The 23,494-nt window shown below is 51.9% G+C and overlaps 1 protein-coding gene across 1 annotated transcript; it reads right to left on the bottom strand.

Moving 5' to 3' along the window:
• Positions 1-6,354: 6,354 nt before the first annotated feature.
• On the bottom strand, positions 6,355-23,250 carry DUSP4 (dual specificity phosphatase 4). The gene is made up of 4 exons (XM_017669100.3): positions 20,812-23,250; positions 11,846-11,988; positions 10,673-10,889; positions 6,355-10,216 (listed from the first exon to the last, which is right to left on the bottom strand). Exons 1-4 carry the CDS (start codon positions 21,242-21,244, stop codon positions 9,831-9,833), a joined length of 1,179 nt encoding a protein of 392 aa, XP_017524589.2. The 5' UTR covers positions 21,245-23,250; the 3' UTR covers positions 6,355-9,830.
• Positions 23,251-23,494: the final 244 nt, after the last annotated feature.

Genomic DNA, 23,494 nt, shown 5'->3' with positions numbered 1-23,494 from the left:
AATACAAATTAAAACTACAATGAGGTATCACCTCACACCAGTAAGGATAGCTGCCATCCAAAAGACAAACAACAACAAATGTTGGCGAGGGTGTGAAGAAAGGGGAACCCTCCTACACTGCTGGTGGGAATGTAAATTAGTTCAACCATTGTGGAAAGCAGTATGGAGGTTCATCAAAATGCTCAAAACAGACCTACCATTTGACCCAGGAATTCCACTCCTAGGAATTTACCCTAAGAACGCAGCAATCAAGTTTGAGAAAGACAGATGCACCCCTATGTTTATCGCAGCACTATTTACAATAGCCAAGAATTGGAAGCAACCTAAATGTCCATCGGTAGATGAATGGATAAAGAAGATGTGGTACATATACACAATGGAATACTATTCAGCCATAAGAAGTGGAAAAATCCAACCATTTGCAGCAACATGGATGGAGCTGGAGAGTATTATGCTCAGTGAAATAAGCCAAGCGGAGAAAGAGAAATACCAAATGATTTCACTCATCTGTGGAGTATAAGAACAAAGGAAAAACTGAAGGAACAAAACAGCAGCGGAATTACAGAACCCAAAAATGGACTAATAGGTACCAAAGGGAAAGGAACTGGGGAGGATGGGTGTGCAGGGAGGGATAAGGGGGGGCAAAAAGAAGGGGGGTATTAAGATTAGCATACATGGGGGGGAGGGAGAAAGGGGAGGGTGGGCTGCACAACACAGAGAGGACAAGTAGTGATTCTGCAACATTTTGCTAAGCTGATGGACAGTAACCGTAATGTGTTTTTTAGGGGAGACCTGATATAGGGGAGAGCATAGTAAACATAGTATTCTTCATGTAAGTGTAGATTAAAAATTAAAAAAAAAAGAGAAAGAAAGAAAAGGGGGATTACTCCTTGATAGGATAAAACTATTGGTAAATCAAAGATCAACGCATGCTTTAAATATCCTTAATGTTGATCACTTAAAGGGTGTCAGATGATCAGCTATGGAGGTACTCTTTTCTGATAATATTCCTTTCTCTTAATAAAAAAAAAAAAAAAGCAGTTACTGTGTGCTGACCTCCAAAGAGTTCTGCACAGTGGTATAGAGGGCATGTCAAAGTGTGGGCAAAGGGTCTGTTTGTTTCTACGCAGAAGATCAAGGCCTAGCTCGGATACCCAGAAAATGAACTAAGATACGATATGAGGAGGAGCTTCCGGCATCAGCACTCTCTGGAGGACTCGTGCCGGGGGATGATCATCAAAAAGCCTCCACAGGGATCCGGACGATGCTGCGGTTGTGGCTGCATCCAGCCCACCGTCTCCTGGACTTGCCATAAGAAGGAGGAGGGAGATGTCTAGGCTGGCATGTGCATACAGTGAGACAACGAATTTGACCGGATCTGTACTGTTGGAACTCAACCAGGAGTTGGGAGGGGTGCAAGTTGTAGCACTCCAAAATCTCATGACTATAGACTATATATGGTTAAAAGAACATATGGGATGTGAACAGATCCCAGAAATGGGCTGCTTTAATTTGTCTGATTTCTCTCAGACTGATCAAGTACAGTTGGACAATATCCATCATATCATAGACAAATTTTCACAAATGCCTAGGGTGCCTAAATGGTTTTCTTGGCTTCACTGGAGATGGATGGTAATTATAGATTTGCTTTGTTTATGTCACCGTATTCCTATTATGTTAATATGTGAGCGCAAATTAGTTGGTAGTTTAAAACCTATACATGCTTAAGGTACTCTACAAGAAGATATGTCAAAGAAATAATCAATCCTCCCATGTTTCCTTCCATATGCTACCTCTCTAGCTTTTCTTCTTCCTTCCTAATTACAACCCTTAGATAGAATTCGTGCCTCATATCGAATTTACCGAGTATCATAATTCCTCCAGGTGGTAAAGATACCTCGAGACAAGTGCTGGGCATAGAAGCCACAGGGCATAAATGTGCAAAGAAGTAAAAAGCTAACCTTTTCAAACAATATGGCTTCTCTGTCACTTACCAACTTTACATTTCCCTGTATGGCCCCGGAAGATGACTGGTTAGCCAGAGACGGGTAAGATTCCTCAAGGGAGGAACAACCTAAGACAGGCACAGTCGCAGGGGGGCCATCAGGTGAGAAATTGGGGATCAACAGAGGTGAGGCTCAGAACCTCACACCCCCTGCTTTGAGAGAAATCTTCTGCATCCGTGGATGTTTTGCTGCCCTTGCCTAGCTTGGATTAATACTTAGTCCATAGGCACAGACCTGATCATCTACATTTGCCCTCTTACAGCACTGAACTATGTTTTCTACCTTTATCTTGCATCTACCTACCACTTCAGCATTTTATTAAAAATAAAAATAATAATAAAGGGAGAAATGTGGGATCAACATATAAATCAAGTACAAAAATCAAATGAATATTCATATTTGACCTGATTGTTTATAGTTCATAATGCGTGATCAAAACCGAAAGTTTCTGTGATGACTGCCCTTGTACTGTTCACCATGTAAGAATTTATTCACTATGTAAGAATTCGTTCACCATGTAAGAACTTGTTCGTTATGCTTCAGAAGATTGGAGACTGACGAGAATTAGGCTTGAGATGGATTAATGATTGTACATTGAGCATTGACCCCCCCCATACTGAATTTTATTGTTGTTAACAACCATTTGATCAATAAATATGAGAGATGCCCTCTCAAAAAAAAAAAAAAAGGAAGATGAATCTCTGGGAGCTAAATCCCAGAAAATTTTTATAGTTACATTGTTTAGGTATTCTAAGAAGCTGTGGTCTCATCTTTTCTCTGGTTAACAAATTTCATTTACAAAAAAAAAAAGAGTAACAAAACGTAAAGTTTACAATAACCACAGATGACCGTGAGTCACTGGGGGTCAGGAGAGGCTGAAACTAGGAGACCATGCCCGTGATACACCACTAAATTGCTTCACAGCTCCAAGGAAATTCTCAGGGGGCCATTTGTCTGTACTTCTCTATCTACAAATAGGAATAGTGTCTGCCAAAATATTTGTTAAATAAGACTATACAGAAGATGATACAAACCAAATGCTTTGGGGTCCCAGGAGAAAATGGGAATAGAACCACAAGATTAGGGGATGAGACTGTCTGCTGGTGCAGCAGGTTTGCTGAGAGACTGTGTGGTGTTAGGGCCACCTGTCTCTGCCACATGCACCCCGTGACCTTGGGAAGTCCCCTTTCCTCCCTGTGCCTCAGTTACCATCTCCTTAAAATTGAGTATCCTTTCTGCTGTCTCATAGCTGAGAGAACTACAGAGCTGTCCACTGGATCGGTGGATTGTCCAGGGTGTAGGACCTGGACCTCCCGGACCCAGAAGAGCAGCTGCCGACTTGGGCTCCGCTTATGTAGTTTCCCAGAGGGCAGCAGTTAAGAACGGAGCACTGATGTTTATTTCCAGGTGGTGCCTTTCTTCCCCTGCTGGAACCAAGAGGAACTTTCCAGTATTTACTGTAAGAACGTGTTTGAGCTCCGGAAATAAATGTCACCAGATGGCAGTGGCCGCTCCGACTGGGTCCCCCTGGGGTCTCTAACTCCCCAGCACTTCCTCCTCCACAGCTCCTGTTGTCCTGCCCGGCCCTGGTCTCCACAGCAGGATCCACACAGGAGTCTCTGCTCCAGTAAATTGTTATCTGTGTTCATGTGTCAGCTTGTCACCCTCCCCAGTCTCGGGGACAGCCATTTTCCTGTGTCCTCACCTTTCTTACATACCCCAGAAGAGTCGGTTTTTCAAACTGTTTAGCTTTTCACATGTTTTTAGGGTGGAGTGGCTGCTGCCAAGCTCCTTCCATGCAGAACTGGAAACTCCATCCCACAGTGACTTTAAACTGAACACCAAACATATGCTCCATGAAACTGAAAACCTGTGTTCTGCAAAAGACACTGTGGAGATAAGAAGACACAACACACACTGAGGGAAAATATTTGCAAAAGACATCTGATAAGTACTGCTATTCAAAATACACATATACAAAGAATTCCTCCAACTCAGTATTAAGAAAATAAACAACCCAAGTAAAAAGTAGGCCAAAGACCTGAACAGACACCTCACCAAAGATAGACAGATGGCAAATCAGCATATGGAAAGATGCTTAACATGTCACTCAGTAAGTGCAAATTAAAATACTGAGAAACCACTACATCCCTGTCAGAATGGCTGAGGTCTGTTAGGCAGGCTGACACCAACGGCTGGTGAGGCTCTGTTGGTGAGGCTCTGGAAGCGCAGCAGCGCCCACTGCTGGTGGGAATGCAAACGATGTGGACAGTGGGCCGTGTCCTGTAGAACTACTTGTAGGCCTCCCACTGCAATCCAGCAATGGCTCTCCTTGCTATGTACCGAAAGAAGTTGAAAACTTAGGTTCACACCCAAACCCGCACACAGTGTTCATAGAAACTTTATTCCTAGTTGCCGAAAGTTAGAAGCAACTAAGATGTCCTGCCATAGGTGCCCTGGTAAGTAAACTGCCGCACATGCAGACAATGGAGTATATTATTCAATGCTAGAAAGAAATGAGCCATCAAGCCACAAAAAGGCATGAAGGAAACTTGAATGCATATCACTAAATGAGAGGCCAATCTGAAAGAGCCACACACCGATTCCAACTACATATATTACAGAAAAGGTAAAACTACAGAGTAAAATCTGGCTGCCAGGGGTTAGGGGGGAAGAGAGGAATTAATGGGAGGAGCACAGGATTTTTGCAGCGATGAAAATCCTCTGCATGAGACTGATGGAGGATATATGTCATTGTACAGTTGTCCAAACCCCTAGAATGTAAAACACCAAGCGTGACCCCTAAATAAACTGTGCACTTGGGGGTGATTATGTGTCAGTACAGGCTCATCTACATAACAAATGCCCTACCCGGTGGGCATGTTGTTAATGGGAGGGGCTGGGTGAGGGTAGAGAGGATGTGGGAAATCTCTACCTTCCAGTTTTGTTGTGAACTTAAAACTAATAAATTCAGTCTGTTGTTAAAGATACAAGGATAGAAAAGTATATACAAGCAAAGTGTATGTGTATATTCTCCTTTAGTTGAGAATGGAGACAGATATGCTCATAAAAAAATAAATACTAAATAAAAAGTTAATTTTGACTTAACTCCTCCACTGACTTCAAGGAAGTGAATATTGTGTCAACATGTATTAAAGAGTCCTGGTATTTTTAACTAGTTTGCAACTGGGGAGAATAGGGCAGGAGCAAATATTGTTCCCTCCACTTGGCACTCGGAGCCTAATTTGACAGAGCCGAGCTCCAAAGTTTAGACCCTGGGGAATCATGAGGACAAGAGAACAGTTACCCAGAGTTGCTCCTCCCCGTGCACTCCACGTCCTGCACCAGAATAGGCCTGACGTTCTCCTGCACAGCAATGGTGGCCGATCTGCAGCACTGGCAGCTTTGTTCTCCGTCTAAATATTCTTTAAAATAAATCAGGACGGTATACATCCAAAAGAATTGAAAGCAGGGATGTAAACTGATATTTTAGTGGGAAAATTTGTATAAGCAAAATCCAAAGACAAAATACCTGGGGGAAATGTTAGCCATGCATACTATAGCCAAAAGTGTCTGAAGATTGTAGGAAAAAGAAAATCAAGTAAGAGGTATGATGAACACAGTTCACAGAAAAAGTACAAATGGTTCCTGAACACATAAAAAAACACTTGATCTCATAATGAAGAGATGCAGGTTAAAATACATTAATGCAAGATTGACAAAAGCCAGATCTTATAACAAAGTTCCAGTGTGTCTGGGTAAAAAAAAACCGGGTCAGGGGAGAGGTCACATAAAATATATGCACACATACAACTTTAACTCACTTGTAAGTGCGACAATTATATTTTGGATAAGTACGTAGAAACCTGGGCACACCGAGTGACAAAAGGCAGCAGAGCTGGGAAGGGTGTGTCCTATTCTATACACTACAGTATTAAAAATTTTTGTATGTATGTGAGTAAATTATATATAGAACTAAAAATTAGGAATGGATTAGATCCTTTATCATTTTGACTTGGAGGGGTTTCTGCAATCCACAGGGGAGCAACCCTTATGGCCGCATCACGCTTGGTGCAAAGTAGCATCTCAAGGAAAGGCACTCCTAATCTCATGCAGTTCTTGCTGCTGGAATGTCTGCCTGGAAAGCCAGCCCCCTGGGGACTCTGGTCGGCCTTCTGTCACCGACCTGGAGTGGTGTTCAGGGAGCGAAAGTGGACTCACAGGTTTTACCGGCCCACCTCCCCTGGTCCCTAAGTGCACAAGGTTGGTGAGGACACAGATCGGCCTCCCACACCTTGCAACTCATCCAACTGCAAGTTTTCAAGGAAAGGATAAACCAAGCCAGAGGTGGCTGAAAACGTGTTTATTTCTCTTCAAATGATCTTTTTCAAGCAATAAATAAAAACAGACGTTGACTTTTCTAAAAAACAGAACCAAACAAAATGCCCTAAACTATATACATCCTACAGAGATACAGGCATATCAAATGTAGAAATGACATCACTGAAAGATGGGGCTATTTACACAAGTTACAAGTATTGCATCGCTATCTTCCTTGGGTGACACATCAACTCTAAAGGAGGGCAGGGGGCTCTGAGAAGGGGGGAGTACCTCCAAAGGAATGACTCTCCATCATTCTTGACAAGGAAGCTTCCAGGGAAAAACATCAACACCGAGACATCATTTACTTCCCTAATAATGTGCCACAGATCCCGTCTTCCAAGAAGCATGAAAGGCTGCCCCCTGCAGGACACCACGTGCTCCTTCAGCTCCAGGGAGAAATCATCCTGGTCCCTTAGCCGGGCCGGGACTGGCAGGAGACCAGACTAAGCCAGTGACCACCCTTGGCCGTGGTTCTGGGAGGCGAGCTAGCTTTGTGCCACCAAGACCTAGCCTCCAGCGGCACCTTGCCATCCAGAACACAAGGCAGTTTACCAAACTTGGCTGCACATTGAAAGCCCTGGATGCTTCCCGGTGCCTGGCTCCCAGCCGCAGAAATCCTGCTTTAATTTAATTGGTCTAGGATGGCCTGGTAGCAGTTTTCGAAACTCCCCCGCTGACGCAATGGGCAGCCAAGGCAGAATCCCGCTTTGGCACTTAGGGCTTGGTGGCCGACCCTTCACGTCTGAATCAACTGCCCTCCCTCCTCCCTCTGTGCACTTTGCCAAGGATTTAAACCTTTTTTCTCATGGCTTCCCAACCTTATTGAAAACTCTGGGACCAGCTGGAATAAGCACCTCAGCAAAATGGCCTCCAGAGGGAATGACCAAAGCTAGGAAGTGCCCAGCCGCCAGCTCACAAGGCTTCAGCCTAATACTGCTCCCCGGGAAAGCCGAGTCCATTTCCCTTAGAGCTCCGCAAACACCCTTGGGTTACCCAAGATTCCGGGAGGGAGCTGGCAGCACTCCTCAGCTGCACGGAAGATCGGAAGAGCTTGCTGCCTTTTGCAGCCAACACGGCTGATGAGCAGTGGAAGCTGCCATGTTTTCTGGCCCGCACAGAAGTTTCACATCACCCGAAACCCCTTTGTGGTGGGGATGCCTCTTGAAACCCACTGAACACTTGGACCGACCCTAAGGTGGTGTCTCCCTTAGAGCTATCCCAAGGCATCAAAGAGGCTTCTCATAGGAGAATACCAACCAAAAATCCCCTATTCCAGTCAAGCCACTTTCCTGTTTTATTCTGAGTTTGGGGCCTCATGCTGTTATCAAGTACAAAGAAGTGGCTTTATATAAATAGCAGTTTGACACGTGACAGAAGGCCTGAATTGGAAAGCAAGCAAAGACACATCTTGGGCTGGTCCTGAGCTCTGATTGTCCGTGTGGCTGGAATCCAGTCTGGGAAAGCAGGATACATAGGGTTTGCCAAATGTACACTGCTTCCCTAAAAAGTGAATCTGTTGTGGGCCACTTACCCTCCCTGCACAAGCAGCCCCTCCTCCCAGGCCTATCAACTGTTGGGACCTATAACTTTTCCAGCTGCTGAGCTCAACCTTGTTCATCACAAAACACAAAGCAACTTTCAGGGAATGAATGTCCAACTGTGCTGTCTCTACATGGGTCCACTGTCTGGGCATCGAACCCCTCCGTACTTCACCCTAGCTATTCAGCCAAGCAGCTCACAGGGAGGAGTGGGGTTGGGGCTCTTCTAGAAACAGGAAGCAGGAACTCTGGCCCCAGCCAAATACAGGGCATGACAGGCAGGATGAACGAGGCCACCGCAGACTCATGTTTATGCAAAGAAATGTAAGGAACCTGGTTCTGTTTGGGATGCCAGGATGAGAAAGAGCATTCCAACACTATTTCGATATTGAGGCTTGAAGCTACCTTAGCTGAGCAAGAAGAATGTTCATTTAGATCTGGACTCTCAAAGGGCTGAGACACCAAAACAGGAACAAAAACCATGCCTTCACCTCTAGACAAGTTTGCAATTACTTCTAACCTGGCACTCTAACAGCACTGCTCCACAACACTACAAACGGAGTAACACGTAGCTTGCCCCTCCGCCCTCCCCCCAAGCCCAAAGGAAGGAAGTGCCCTTCTCCTCCAAAAGCCATTCCTCCGTTTGGAAAGCGCCCTTAGAGTGGCATTATCCCAAGAAAGGACTCAGCGCCCAGCCACCAGCTCCCGAAAGCAAAGCGTCTACCGGCTGATCCTCACTCTCACCATTCTAGACTTCAGTGCGACCTGAACGTGGTGTCCACTTCCCTTTTATTAAAGGGAAAGCCTTTAAAAACATTCACATACACCAGGAATTTTAAGAATGCAAGAATTTGTTGGTACACCTCATTCTAAGTAATCCTCCCCCACAAATTAGAAACTCCAATTAATGCGAGAGAGGAAAGATGGTGCTTCCTCAACACAAAAAGATGCATTCCATGTCTCTCTCTAGTTGGTTTCCCAAAGGCCTTCCCCAAGGACTCACTGAAGGAAGATCTCAATTGCACCCAATTTTCCAGGAGCACCTTTCATGATACGGCTTTTATCATGGATGACATGCAAGTCCTCAGGCAGGTCTGTGAGGAAAACGCTCCCACCGCCAAAATGAACTATCGATCACCAAACAGAAAAGGTTGTATTGTGGGTTAAAACCAATTTAGTGGTCCATGTGCCCAGGATTCATCTCCAAAGTAATTAAAAAGTAGTCCCGTCCTTTCTTCCTCCCCCCACCCCTCCCTGCCTGCTTCTCAGCAGCAACAAGCTGATCATCACGCTCACCTGTCCCTACCTGCGAGGTGGCATTTCCTTCCTGTTTGACGTCTGCGTGCTACCGTGCCCTGCTGTTGGACACAACATATATTCTAAATTCACTGTCACTGGACTCTTCGAACGTACGTACTGATGCAATTCTTAATAAATACCTTTATTATTATGCATAATGAATCGTTCACCAGGTGCCAACCTAGACGTCCTAAAGATTTCTTAAAAAAAAAAAATCCTAAACCACAAGGAGGACAGAGCACACAGAACCAGGCACTTCCGGCAAACTTGTTTTCCTGACCCTCTCCCTCCCCTCCCTCCTCCCTGATAAACCTAGGTGGGTGCATGTGCCAGGATCTGTGGGGCTCCTAACTTCAAGCCTTAAACTGCTTTAAAAAAATGAGGTAAAAAATTCCTATCTGACAAGTAAAACACAAACCACCCCCATGTCTCCCTGCCTGCGGAGACGGCTGTTATTGCTCTAAGTTGAAGTGTTTTGTTTTTCGTTTGTATTCAGAGTTCTTATTGCCATTCTGGCCCGCGTGGGCCCGGAGGACTGGGTGTGGAGGAGCCGGCGCCCCCTGCCGGCCAGCCCGCGCAGTCCATGCCACCGGCGCCCGGGCGCCTAGCCGCTGGGGGAGGTGGTGATGGGGCTGTGCAGGTAGGGCAGACCGCTGGGGGCGGCATGCACGCCCACCGACACAGGGAAGCTGAAGACGAACTGCGAGGTGGGCGTGGGCGTGGCCTTGCCCCGCTCGCGCAGCGGCCCCGAGGGGCTGGCAGCCTCCGCGGCACACGTCGTGGCCAGCACCTGCGACTCGAACTGCAGCAGCTGCCCCATGAAGCTGAAGTTGGGAGAGATGACGCTGCGCCGCTGCTTGACGAACTCAAAGGCCTCCTCCAGCCGCACGCGCTTCTTCATCATCAGGTAGGCCAGGCAGATGGTGGCCGAGCGCGAGATGCCCGCCTGGCAGTGCACCAGCACACGCCCGCGGCACTCCTTCACCGCATCTGGGGCAAAGAGGGGACGGGGGGTCGGCGGCGGCCTGCAGCCTCACCCATGTGGGGCTCTGGCTCTGCCCTCTGCTAAGGGATTTCTGAGACTTAGCCAAATAAATGCGCTCGGCTGGGGGAAACAGGCTAAGGCGGGTTCCATCCCAACGTACCTGCAAGGATTTCCAGTGGCAGAAACAAAAGCCACGACCCAACGCTCCCTTTCTCTGTCCTCCTCCCCGTCCCCAAAGCCTTAGCAGCATCTAGACATCTGGAGGCCCGCAAGGGAAGGATCACGGCTCCATAAACTAACAGTGGCGCAGCTGGCTTCCTACGCCTGCCCAACACAACATCCAGAGGGCAAGCCCTCCTCCAGAGGAGAGGGGCCGTGGGTCCCCTGCGCGCGGTGTCCCTGAGTCCCCGTGGCAGGGCCCCTCTCGACCTCCCGCCCCACCCCGGCCGCGGCCAGCCTACCGATGTACTCAATGGCCTCCATGAACCAGGAGCTGATGTCGGCCTTGTGGTTGTCCTCCACCGGGATGCACTTGTACTGGTAGAGCCCTTCGAAGTGGTTGGGGCAGTCAGAGACGTTCAGCAGGGCGGTGATGCCCAGGGCGTCCAGCATGTCTCTGCGGGCAGCATGGTAGGCGCTGCCGAGGTAGAGGAAGGGAAGGATCTCCACGGGACCCCCCTGCACCGGGAAGGGTGACAAAGCCAGACATCGTGAGCGTCCGGCAGCCGGGAAGGGCACTTGGGGCGGGAGCCCGAGCCGGTCGGGGGCGGCTCGCACAAGCCCCTGGGACAGCGTCTATGGTTACAGCGCTGCCAGGCTCACCCAGATCTCTGCGGCCCCTGGAGGGAGCGACGGGTTCGGGGGACTTTCATAGCCTTTCCTCCGCTCCGCATGGGCGGGGAGGCCAGGACGGTGAGAGCCTTGCAGCCCCACCTCCCCCACTTCCAGCGGTGGGCACAGGGCTGGCCTGGCCACACGGTCACATTTAGAGATTAGCCTGTTAATCGCCAGGCTGTGTACTTGTTTGGTTGGGTATGTCAAAAGCAATGCCATGCCAGCCTCGGACAAGAGGAGGAATTCTGGCACAATGAGGTAATGGTGGCTTGACGTAATGACAATCATCCGAGTCAGAGCAACTCAAGCGATCTGGGATTTGGGGAGCAGGGTTGCTGGGCCCCACAAACTCCTTCTCCCTCTAAATGAAAGTGCTAGAAGGAGCAGGCTTGTAAGAGAGGCAGGGGCTTAAGCTCGTTTCCTTAGGAGTAGGTGGATTGACCATCCATGTCCATTTGGCATTTACAGCCAGAATATGGCCTGGCTGCTGTGGACCAGGCTGGGGTTCATTTCTTCAAAGAACGGACTACAAAGCAGGTCACCCGCACCCAGCTTCAGCGGGCCTCCCTGCCTGTCGACAGCACCCAGCTGTAGAGGCTCATCGGGTATTATGTCTTTATTATATATTTAAGTGAAGCAAGGAAGAGAGGGTAGGTACAATTTCAGAGAACAAAGGGAAGCTCCCTAACATCCACTACACATTCAGGGTTCACCACATTCACCAAATTGAGGCCCCGCCTGCAAAGAACTCTGGAAAGGAGTCCCCGGCGCCCCACGCTGCACCCGGCCTCCGTGTCTACCTGGTCATGCAGCGGTGTTCCACAGCTGCTACAGCCCAGGTCCGGGGGCTCCGCGGCGCTCGGCACAGCAGGCGGGATGGTTGCCAAGGCCTTGGTTTTAGTACAGAATTCTGGGTACTCGGAGGAAAACCTCTCATAGCCGCCTGTAAAGGAGAAAGATGTTCAGGTTAAGGGAGTCAGCAACCAGCAAGAACCCAAAAAGACCTTGAATGCCGCCCCCTGGCGGAAGAGGGCTGCTGTGAAGCTGGGGCCCGCCGGATAGACACTGGCCACTGGGTGGCGCTGTGGGCCCAGACATAACGGCTACGGCACCTTTTCCAAAGATTCAGAGTCCACCTGTGGGCAGTTCTGCATCCTGAAGGCTGGAAAGAAAGGTTCCGGACAAGACTTCCATCTGGGAGGCAGAGAGGAGGACATGCAGAGGGTATGAAGAGGGACACTCTCCAGGGGAGCTCCCTTGCTGGTGACAAAGCATGAGAGGGAATGGCCACTGGGTTTCCATGGGCACTAAGCAGAATGCAACCAGTCCCTGGGACCTGCAAGGATGTCTGTCACCCCCCAACTCCAGCCCTTCCTTCGCAGAGGTTGCCCAAGGTGGGACAGAAGGAAACTTCCCAGGCACCAGCCTTTCTGGATCTCTGCAATGGAACAGATGCCACTTGCACGGCCTCATAAACAGCTGTTCCATCAAGGGGCCAAAACGAGAGGAAACAAGCTTAAATCTAAATAAATCCCTCTTTCCACATACAGGTTTGGGGCAAGAGAGGATTTCCTGACCTGTGAGTTGCTAAGCCCTGGAATGGTTTTCTGCGGGATCATCCACCTGGGAAGGAGGGTCTTTTAAGTAAAAAGAGATAAACGGCCAACTTCTCCGGAATAGCTCAGTGGCAAACAGAAAGTGCAGGCTGGGCAGGGGTGGGCAGAGGTGGGCAGGGAACCACTCCGAGAAGAGACACACAGCCCGTATCTCAGATTTTCATGTTATGTCTGGGATTTTGCGGATAATTTGCCATTAAGGTTTGGCCCCTGCTGTATTTCTTGTTTTGCAATTTCTGTAGGACCAAAAATGGATTCTATATTAATCAAGTAAAGCCTGCAGGTTGTGGTACAGCCACACCAACAGACCACTCAGCTGACGTTTGTAGCCAGCACCGTTAAATCTGAATGACTCAGCAGTATGGTTCCCTGTACGGCTCATGGTGATATCCCAACATGCAGGCATGTGACAGTATCAGTTACTCGCCCCAAACCCCGGCCCTAGGAACTACTGCACTGAGAGCAGAGGAAATGATTCTTGGCCACATCACGGGGCTTACATAGACAGGGCATACATTTTTTTCCCCTCTCTGACCAGTCTTCTCTTGTGCCTTTCCTCCCTCAGGATATAAACGGCTCTCTCTCTGGGCGCAGGCAGTGCACCTGCTGAGTCATGATGACCAGCCTCCCTGGATGGAAAACGTGCTATAGAAGGGCCAGGACTGGGGGTTTCTGGAATGCTGGTGGCCTCTGGGGTCATCTCTCACCACAGGGACAACCTTCCCTCCCAATAACACCCCCGCCACCCCAACCACCACGGTCCTCTTTCCTTATAAACATTTCCTGCAAACAGCGCTGCTCCAAAGCAGTGGATAGAGGTGAGGGAAGAAAAGCCAGCAAATAGCTTTGGCTGAAGTCCCTGCAATGAAATGGGCCTCTGGGCAGCTTCGGGACGTGCTCCTCCTTGGAAAAGGTGGAAGAGGAAATGGATCAGTCAGTAAACGGTTGTTGGGCACCTATATAAAAAGTCATTACATTTGAAATTTTTTAAAGTAAGCCGATTTTTGTGTTTATTACATTAATTTAGCTATTAAAACATGGTTTTGGGGTGGCATTGGGGAGGTTTCTTGTTTTGGGGGGTTTTTTTTTCAAAGAAATGTAAGGCGTGGGTGGTGCCCTGCAAAGAGCTCATCACCTAGGCAGGCGGACAAGTGGCTCCCACCCAGAAGTGAATGGTAGAGTCACAGCAATGCCAAGGCCATGCTCCATGGTCACAGAGGAAGCAGAAGCCAGAGGAGCCCCAGGGGGGTTGAGAAGGTACAGAGCAGACTAGGCTGAAGCACAGCATGGCCTCTGCAGTCAAACGCGGAGGTTTGGGTTGAATCCTAACAGCGTGGGTGATCAGCTGTGCAGCCTGGGGCCATCACCGAACCTCTCTGAGCCTCTTCCCAATCTGTAAAATGTGATGAAGCGTCCATACCTGAGCCCTTAAGTGACAGAGTGGAAGAGCCAGTGTGCTCTGTGCCCGGCCTTGTGGAGGCACATACTGAAGGTTCTTTTTTTGGCACTTCCAAGGGGACCCCCAGACTCAGGAAAGCCTTACCCTCCTGGACTTTGCTTACTTTTTTCAGCTGGAGGTTTGAGACCTGGTGGTTAGACAGCGGAAGGGCAGGTACCATACTTCCTAAGCTCCGTGTCCCCTTTCCAGTTGGGGATGTCCACTACCTCCAGATAAATCATCAGTCCATCTTGGGGGCAGAGCAGAACGGTGGGGAGGCGCCCTGACGCAGTGTGAGGGGCAGGGGCAGGCAGCCAGGCCACTGGGGCGGGATGGAGGTGACCCAGAGGCCAGACCAGGCCCGAGGAGGCCCCTGTGTTGTCGCCCCCAAACTGCTCGTAAGTGGACAGAGAGACAGCAAAGGCTGGGGAAAGACACAGGGCTGAAAAATTATGACTGAGGAGTCAAGCTCCCTCTGGCGGATCTTTAACGAACAAGCAGAAAGAAAGTGAAGCAGCAGGTTAGCTCAGGGGACGGGGGCCTGGAGGGGTTGCCTCTCCAATGCCAGATGCAGTCAGAGGGCTTCCCTCCTGAGCTGTCACGAGCTTCAGCGGCTCTGTGGCTCGCTGTGACAGATACAGCACCAGCGGAGCTCCTTCTGCCCGGCCAACGAGCTGCACTGGGGCCAGGGCCCCAGAGGGGTGAAGTGTGCCGTGAGGGCTGGCAGCGCGCAGAAAGGTGGGGCACAGCGAAGGGTACACGTCAGGAGCCACTCCAGGGCACAGCCCAGAAAGTCATCTCTGGGTATCACACCCACGTGAGTGACAATTATAAGCTACTGTTGAGAGGAATGCTCACCATGAGCCAGGCGCTTTCCATGTATGTGTCCAAGTAGCAGCCCTTGAGGACAGCATGACCAGCCCACTTTACAGAAGAGGAGACTGAGTGCAAGGCAGCCCCCAGGTGAGAGCAGGGCCAACGTCCAGCCCAGTGGCCTCAAAGCCAACTTCTGACCTGACCTGGCCGTAGGAGCCCACCCCTCCCTGCCATCCCGGCGGCCCTCCGTCGGGTGCACGCCGGCTGGTTGCACTGCATGCAGACACAGGACTTCCATGCAAAACCGGAAGGGCTCTGAACGGGGCACTGCTGATGTTTCACTGAACTCTTCTTGCTGGTTCTTTTCTAACCTCAGGTTATCATTAAGGAGTTGTGACCAGCATTTTTTTGATGAAACAGGATAGAAACTTCTAAAATAATAATAATTTCTTGGCACTCTGGTTTCAGGTGTGTCTGTATCCCTGTTCTGGGTCATGATAGAAATTAAAATGAATTCTTACTGCAGGACGGGTGGAAAAAGACTGCACCCAGACTTCTCAATCCCTTCTAGCCCAGATCTGTGCCAGTACTGTAGCCACAGCCCTGTTGGTAAGGGCCAGAGTTAGAGCACCAAGTTAAATAGGAAACACATGAGGGACAGCTTGTTCCCACTGTATCCACTGGGTTGGGCTCTGTCCGTGGCTCCTGCAGGTATGCAAGGAGCACAAAGGGAGACAGATGTGGGTGCGAGTCCCGGCTCCACAGGGGCGAGCCTGGCCAAGCACTAGCTCCCTCCTAACCCTGCTTCCCACTCTCAAAATGGAAAGATTTCAGTCTACATCATCTCTAACGGCTCTAGTATTCTCCGATCCTAAGTGATCTACTTGTTTGGGAACTACACTGACAGCAGGTGCCTACGATCTGTACTTCTATCGTCTGAACACAATTTCATAACAGATACGCCGATGAACTGCCACGTTTGTCTCTGTGTCCCAATAAATGTAATTCCCTAACATATTCTAAACTTGACCTGTTTTCCTCATGTTCTCACTTAGTAACATGAGAACTTATTTAAGGAGACCATTGTGTCATCTTAATTTTAAAACTTAAAAAGCCCAGGGGGGAACAGATACCATTTTCCCTCAACTTTCTTGAGGAATAACTACCTCTGCAGTTCAGCACCATGCTCTTTATTCTTGCACACACTCACACAGCAAGGCAATTGCAGAAGTTTACTGAAAATGACCCACTGGCCAGTCATTTTGAGGCCTGTGCAGAGGTGGGAGTGAGACAGTCCTTAGAAAGGGCAGACTGGTGCAGTGCTGATGGTGTCCCAGAAGGACCCTTAATGGACCTTTGGTGTAGGAAGATTGTCCTTTGGAGGGACTGTGGCTATGGAATTTTCGGGAGCTGCTCTTTTCCTCATTACGCTGTCATCACTCAGATCAGGGCCGATTCACAGGCAGGGCTCGCAGCCTGGCTGTCCAGGGACATCTTATCAACACAAAACACTGCTGCCTGGCAAGAAAGTCTGGGCTCCTTGCCGTGGGTGCTAAGTGTTGAGCAGCACCTAAAATCTCCCTCCGTGAGCTTCTCATCTTGAGACTCCAGGAACAGGCCTGGGCCAGCTGGCTGACACCTGATGCTACACGCAGGCTGCATCTCATCTGCAACCCCTCCCAGCCCTGTGTTATCTGCTCCATTCAGCAAGCTGGCTTCCGTTGGAAAGTAAACTTTTCTTCCTGTCAAACTTCCTTTTTGGTAGGCGGGACCTGCCTCCCAAATCTGGCTTCAGATGTTCTGATTTTTTAAAGCAATGTCTTGGCTCCTGAACAGGCTAGCCTTTCCCCTCTCCCAGCTCCCTGCGCAACCCTGTCTCTGGAGGGTGAGGAATTGTAATTCTTAAATGAATTACAGCAGGGTTAGACATTTAAGGCCTACCACTGTCTGGCTGGTGTGGGCATCATGTCTTATTTGTAAGGAGAAAAGCCAGGAGTAAAGACCCTCTAGGTAGAAGAGGTATACAACACCCTGGGATAGTGCCATTTGATGGCACTGACCCTTTGGGGAACTGGGATGAGCTGGGCGAATGGGGATAGAGAAGAAAAGACAGAGTCACGGGAGTTACTAGGGCTGCTAGATGAGCAACCTCCCCCACCATTCATTACTGGCTGTTTTGCACAGAAAGTGTAATGTCAGATGTCTGCGTAGTCAGGCCTATGGGGTACTTGAGTTCCAACCCAGAAGGAGAAGCTGGAATATTAAATCGATCCTCCCGATTTCTCAGAGCAGCTCCAGAACAACTTTTAAATAACAACCTGAATAAAGACTGACAAAGATAATGAGCTGAGATGAATTTTAGGCAGGAGAAAGTACGATAACGTTTTTACATCTGAAATCTTCTGTGTAACATGTTGATTCATTATTTGGAGCAGCTGGGAGGCCCAAATGACAAAGAGAATGACTTCTTATTTATTGCAAATTTTTAAAAATCTAAAGAGTGACTTCTATTAAGATAAGAAAACGATGCACTTTTTCTCTTTAATAACCCGGATCTAAAACCCAAATCCAAAGATTTATGGAAGAAAGCGAAAGGGTTTTCAAAGGAGATGTGTATTATACTAAAATGTGAAAAGCTTAAATTTCTAAACTGTCCCTAAAAATGTCTCACAGGATCTTAAATGAGCCTTAAAAAAAATTACCCCAATAGGAATCTTTTATTAGCAGAAAGGCCAGAAAATGTAGTGGTTTGGGCTACTGCTTTTAGCAAAACTTAATCGTAGGGAATGCAAAGCTGAACAGCATCTTATTAATATTTAGTCAACTTTACTCTTGATCATAAATTCTTGCGTTTGGTATTAGTAACTACCTAATGACTAAACAACTGCCTTTCAAAGTGGTAGAAACAGAAAAATCAGATTTTTAAATGCAATTAGTTGATAGAATTAGATAGCCTTTGGCTGGGAAGGATTAAACAACTTGTGAAAATACTCCACTGTTTTTCTGTTCCCTCAGGACTGCAGACACCTCCAAAAGGTCCTCCCCTGACGACAGGTCCCACCAGTTTTACTCCACATCCACCCCACGCACCAGGTGAGAGCCACAGAAAGGCCCATAAAGCTGCAAACTAAAACGAACAAATCCACTGGGAACCAACCCCAAACCAGCTCAGGCATTTCCTAAAGATAATCTAAGGGGCTTTTCTTCCCGGGTTTCCCTTTAGTTCTCTGCCCCCGAGTCCCCTCCAATGAACCTACACTCGCTCCAGTCCGCAGGCTTCTCCACCGGAACTGGGGAGGCACCCTTTCCTCCCGGAGCCCCCGCCGTGGGAGCCGGACCCCGCGCGTTTCCTTGTGCTCTCTCACTGGGGATGCCTTCTCATTACAGGCCAAAGAGAAGGAAGAGTAAGGTGTCCTCTGCTCAGCATGTATGTATGAAAACATGCTTCATTGAAAAGAATGCGACCCACTACACCTCGCAGATGCCCCCCCATCTCTGCAGAACAAGGCTGGAAGGGCTTCACCCCCCTCCACCACCACGCACACACATACCCATGAATTTTGGGCAGGTGCTGCCAAAGGCAGGCTCCCTTTGCTTGGAAGAGCCAGCTCAATCTCCCGGCGACACCCGGGCCCTGTTCCTGACGAGACAGAAGTTCACCCTGCGGCCAGGCCCACCCACTCTCCATCTCAGAGGATGTCCACTCTGAGAGGCACAGGGCTGCCGCCCTGCCCGCACCAGGTCAGACAAGAGGAGGCAGTGCAGGCCTCGGGAGGAAACAGCCCTGAGGACACTCCTTTTCCGCTGGCAGGGCACCTCGCCACCGCCAGGGGACTGTCACCTCGCCCAAGGCCCCGGTCCTAGCCAGTCTTCACAGGAGCATTTGCCTAGTGCCCAACGGCTCGCCCACGGGTTTGTTCTCGGAATCGATCTGGCCCCGGGCTGTCCCGGCGGGACTGGGGGAGCCAAGGGAGTGCCACGAGCCGGAGGAGAAAACCTTAATAATATGCCTTCCTCCCCGGGGCCTGAGTATCTGCGCGCCCGGAAGCCCAGGGGCCAAGGTCCCCGGACTGCCACTACAGGGCGGTCCCCTCCGGATCTCTTACAGGAAGCCAAGCAAAACAAAACGAACCCACACTCCACGTGGGTCTGTCCTGGGCCCGGAGCCCCGCGAAGGAAGGCGCCCTTGGACTCTAAATCAGGAGGCACTCGAGGTCAGAGCAGCACGGACACCCCGCCGGACCCGTCCACTCGAGGGGGCTTCGTCCTAGAGAAATTCCTCCTCGTTCCACGAGCGCCAGCACCAGGCGAGGGAGGGCAGGCGTGCTCACCAGCCTAGACCGGCTCGCTGGCTGCCTACCCAGCCGGTGGCCGCGGGGGTGTGCTGGAAGTGCCCGGGGCGCCCTGGCAGGCGAGGCCGGCGGGTCACCGGCGGCCTGCTCGCCGCGCTCGGCGGCCCGTCCTGCCGGTGCAAGCCCCTTCCTGGCTCTTTCTCTTAAAGCGCTTTGGGGACAAGGGAGAAGGACTGGGCTCAATCCGAATCATCAGCAAAATCGCCTTCGTAGTTCAACCTGAGGTCAACAGCAGCGTCCCCCCAGCAGCTGACAGGTCAAATGGCCAGGAAACAACTGCGGAGAACAAAGCCCCCCGCTGTTCGCCAGGGGCAAACCCGGCTCGTCGGCACTGAGCAGTTCTGTTGTGCTTTTTGGAAGGGGCGGTGGGGAGAGATTTCCGCCCCCCTCCCAGCCCCTCGCCATCTCCCTTCCTCTTGGGTGAGCAGGTCCGGAGAGAAAAGGAAAGGAGAGAGGAAGCGAGGGGCGCCAGCAAGGAAAGGGGCGGCTCTGTCCGTGGCCAGGGTCTGAAACGCCTCTCGGGATGGGATCGGAGGCGAGGACCGGACGAGGGCGAAAGAATGCGCGGAATGCGGCTGTAGGAGGAAGGGGCGCAGCGCGCCTGGGGGCGCCCCACGCTACCCGCCCTGAGCTCCCGCCCCCGCGCCAGGTCCGCGGAGGTCTGCGGCCGGACACGGCCCGGCAGGTGCGACCGGCGCACCGACCCTCCAGTTGCGTGGATAGCACACGGTCCCTTGGGGGTTTCTGACTTCCAGTTTGACAAGAACTCCCCTCCCCGAAGAGTTTCGCCAGGGTTCACTTAAATCAGGCACGCGCCGCCATCAGTCAAGACTCCGGTCAGAACAAAAGGTCGTACTTGTCCTCTGCCTGAATTTAAGGGGCGCCGTCCGGTCTCGCGTTCCCCAGATACTCAGTCCTCCCGCTCCCACTCGCGTAGCCGCGTCTAGCCGGGGGCGGGAGGAGTTGGGCACCTTTCAGACGGAGCCCGGAGTTGGGCGGCAGGAGACAAGATATAGATCGCTCCACACAACGTCCACAACCCGCTTCTTCCTTCCTGAATTTACGTAAGGAGGGCTGGTTTCCAATCGAACCCAAGGGGTCCATCCCTCCTTTTCCCTCTTCCCCACCTCTCGGGTTCCCGCGGTCGGACTCAGTGCAGGATCCGGGCACGCCAGGCCAACAGGCCTAACCTGTCCCCACCCGCACAGGGATACTTGTGAGCAATACCCTGGACTCGCATGAAGGCAACGCGGACGGGTCGCTTAGCCTGCGAGGGCAGACCGTTAGAAAGTGTAAATAAATGCGGGAATCTCAAAGAAAGATACCGAAATTGCAGGTGACAGAGGAAACGCACCCTCGCGACCTCTGAGGGCTTCAGGAACTCGCACTTGCACACAAACGTACAGAAACCTTGCAAACCAGTGCACACCAACACATAAAAAGGAGTGCGCGAGGATCCCGCAGCCACGAGACCCTCCGGGGGCGCAGGCCGCCGAGCCCCGCTACACCTACCCTCCAACTGGTGCCCCGGCGCCCGTGTGTACCTTTGAGCAGGCAGATTTCAGTGCGCTCGGCGTTTCGGCGCAGCGCCTGCACTACCAAGGACACGGTGCTATCCTCGCGGAGGCTCTCGGCGCGCAGGCTGCGCTCGTCGTAGACGATGACCGCGGAGTAGAGGCCGGAGCGCAGGCGGGCGCGCACCTCCTCCTCGGCGGGCAGGATCTGCTCCAGGCTCACTGAGCCCTTGGCCCGCCGCCGCACAATGGTGTTGCAGCGCACATTGACCGAGCCTCGGATGTAGCCCGCGCTGTGCGCCAGGAACGGTCTGCAGTCCAGTAGCAGGCACTTGCCGCCGCTCAGCAGCCCCAGGGCGCCGTGGCCGCCGCTGCCGCCCGCGCCGCCGCCGCTCTCGTCCCGGTTCATCAGCCTTTTGAGCACGCTGCAGTCCATCTCCCGCAGTTCCTCCACCGTCACCATGGTCGCCGGGTACTGCGGCTGCTGGGCACGCGAGGAGGCGAAAAGCACCCGGGCCGGCTGGGCTGCAGGAAGGGGCGGCCGGGAGCTGAGGGAACGCGTGCAGAAGTGGCCGCAAACTTGGCCCCCAGGGGCTGCCGCGGGCGAGCCTCTTCTCCCCGGTCCCCTAATTCCCGCAGTCTCGAGGTCCCATAGCAGCCCCAGGGGCAGCCGGCGCCAGACAGCACCGCGCGCGGTGCCCAGGGGAGGTGGCAGTGGAGGGGAGTGTGTTTACGGGAGAGGACCAAAGGCTCCCTTCAGTTGTTGCCTCTATTGTATTTGGCCAGCGGCGCAGCTCCTGCCGCCGCCGCGCGGGCGCTGCCGTTCCGGCCGCCGTTCCCAGTAACAGCCGGAGCTCCGCGCACTGCCCCAGCCTGAGTTTCCTCCGCGGCTTAGAGATGTTTTAAGGTTCTGTTCTCCCGCGGGAGGGGGCAGATTCATTACTACCTCGCGAAGCCCCGCCTCTCGCCGCCCCGCCCCCGCGCCTGCTCCCCGCCCCGTCCCGCGCCGCCCGCCCCGGCGCGTGAATGGAGTGCCGGCCGCTCGCGCCCAGTCATGGGAACGCGACGTCACAAAGAGCGGAGTAAACAGGGCGCTGCGCGCTTGTCGCCGGGCCCATTCATAAAACCGAGATCTAGAGGAAGAGGGAGGCGGCCTCCGACCTGCAGGCGAGCTGCGGCGCTCGGACTTTGTGAATGGAGCGCAGGGAGGCGCCGCTCGCTGTCCGTCCGCCCGCCCGCCCGGCCTCCGCAGCGCGCGCCCCGCACGACACGAGTCGCTGCCCCCCGCCGCGGCGTCGCAGGGCTCCGCGTGAGGAAAATCGCCAGGCAAGCAGCTGGCCTGACGGAGGCCGGGGCTCGGGTGCAGCCCTCTTTACCGCCGTGCTTCCCCACGAAGCCTTGCAGGCCTCCCCCTCCCCGAAGCGGGGAGGGGAACCTGGCGCCGCCCGGCCGGCAGGGCCTGGGGCCTCCGCCCCCCAGGCTTGTGGAGCGAGTTCACCCGGCCATTTTTTTCAAATGCGATTCCGCAGACGTTAGCTTGTGCATTAGTGTGATCAATTTTCATCTTAAGCCATTAAATCAGCTTTATAGCTTCCCCAGGAACGTGGGCAGGCCCTAACTTGGAGGATGAAAGAGAAACCGGCCGCCCCGAAGCCCGGTAATAGGAGTGAGGTGTTGGATTTGTTGCTTTACGGCCCGGAGGGAGGCATTAATTGCCCGAATGCGGTTCGTACAGAGGAAGGCAGGGGTGCCACTCCGGTCCACACTTCTAACGACGTTTATTGAACCCTGGTGGGGAAAAACAGCCCACGTTCTCGGCTTTTGGAAAATCCCTCAGCCCTTCTTGCGCACGTGTGAATTGTCTTCTCGGGAAATGGTAATTAGGGTCCCCATTTGGTGCTCAGCTAGACCTTGAGAAATCTATGCTTACAGGATTTAATAAGCTCTGGGGCCGATTCCGGTTTCTCTGCATCCCTCTTTCCAGGTCATGGAGCATTTTTCCCGCCCCCAGTTTTACTTATGCATTTAATTTCCCACAGGCCGCTGTTGGCGGGGGGTTTGTGTGCGCCGCGGTGGGGACACGACAGAAGCCAAAAATCATTCGCCCGACATCTTGCCAAGTCTTGTTAGGGAGAATTAACCACCGAGCGCGGGGATCACAGGACTCGCTCGCGGCCTCGGCAGCAGCCGGGTCAAGTGTTCAGTCCAGGCCGCGCGTGGCAGCTCGAACCCGCGCGGTCACCCCCGCCCGCCGCTCGGCCTTCCGCTGCTGCTTTGTTCCCGGCCGAGCGGCTCCCCGAAGCTCTCACCTCCGGCACAGGGCCGCCTCTCCACAACCCCACCCGGGCCTTGGAGGGGGCCTCTGCTTCCGAGGCCGCGACCCGCCTCCCCTCCCACTGCGCCCCAAATGCCCCCGACACCCCGGCTCAGGTCCAGCAGGCTGTGAGGAGTGTCGCTCGCCCGAAGGGATCGTCCTTTTACCTCGGGCTACAAAGGGGCTCGGCACGGCACTGTACTGCTCGTAGCTCACTTAGAATTTAATATTTTGTTCATCGTGGGTAGGGTTTTTATTTTGCAATAATTTTCATTGTTTAAAAAAGCATCGCATTAAGAGATTATTTATTTTAACCTCTGACTTTTTGATGTCCCCGATATTTTGCTCCCGGGACTCATTTCTTCCAGTCTGAGCCCTGGAAGAGGCGACAACCCCGAA

Source organism: Manis javanica, chromosome 12 (genome assembly GCF_040802235.1).
Source record: "Manis javanica isolate MJ-LG chromosome 12, MJ_LKY, whole genome shotgun sequence".
NCBI lineage: Eukaryota > Metazoa > Chordata > Mammalia > Pholidota > Manidae > Manis > Manis javanica.
The sequence above is the reverse complement of the archived record's forward strand: the minus strand, read 5'-3'. Positions and strand labels throughout refer to the sequence as shown.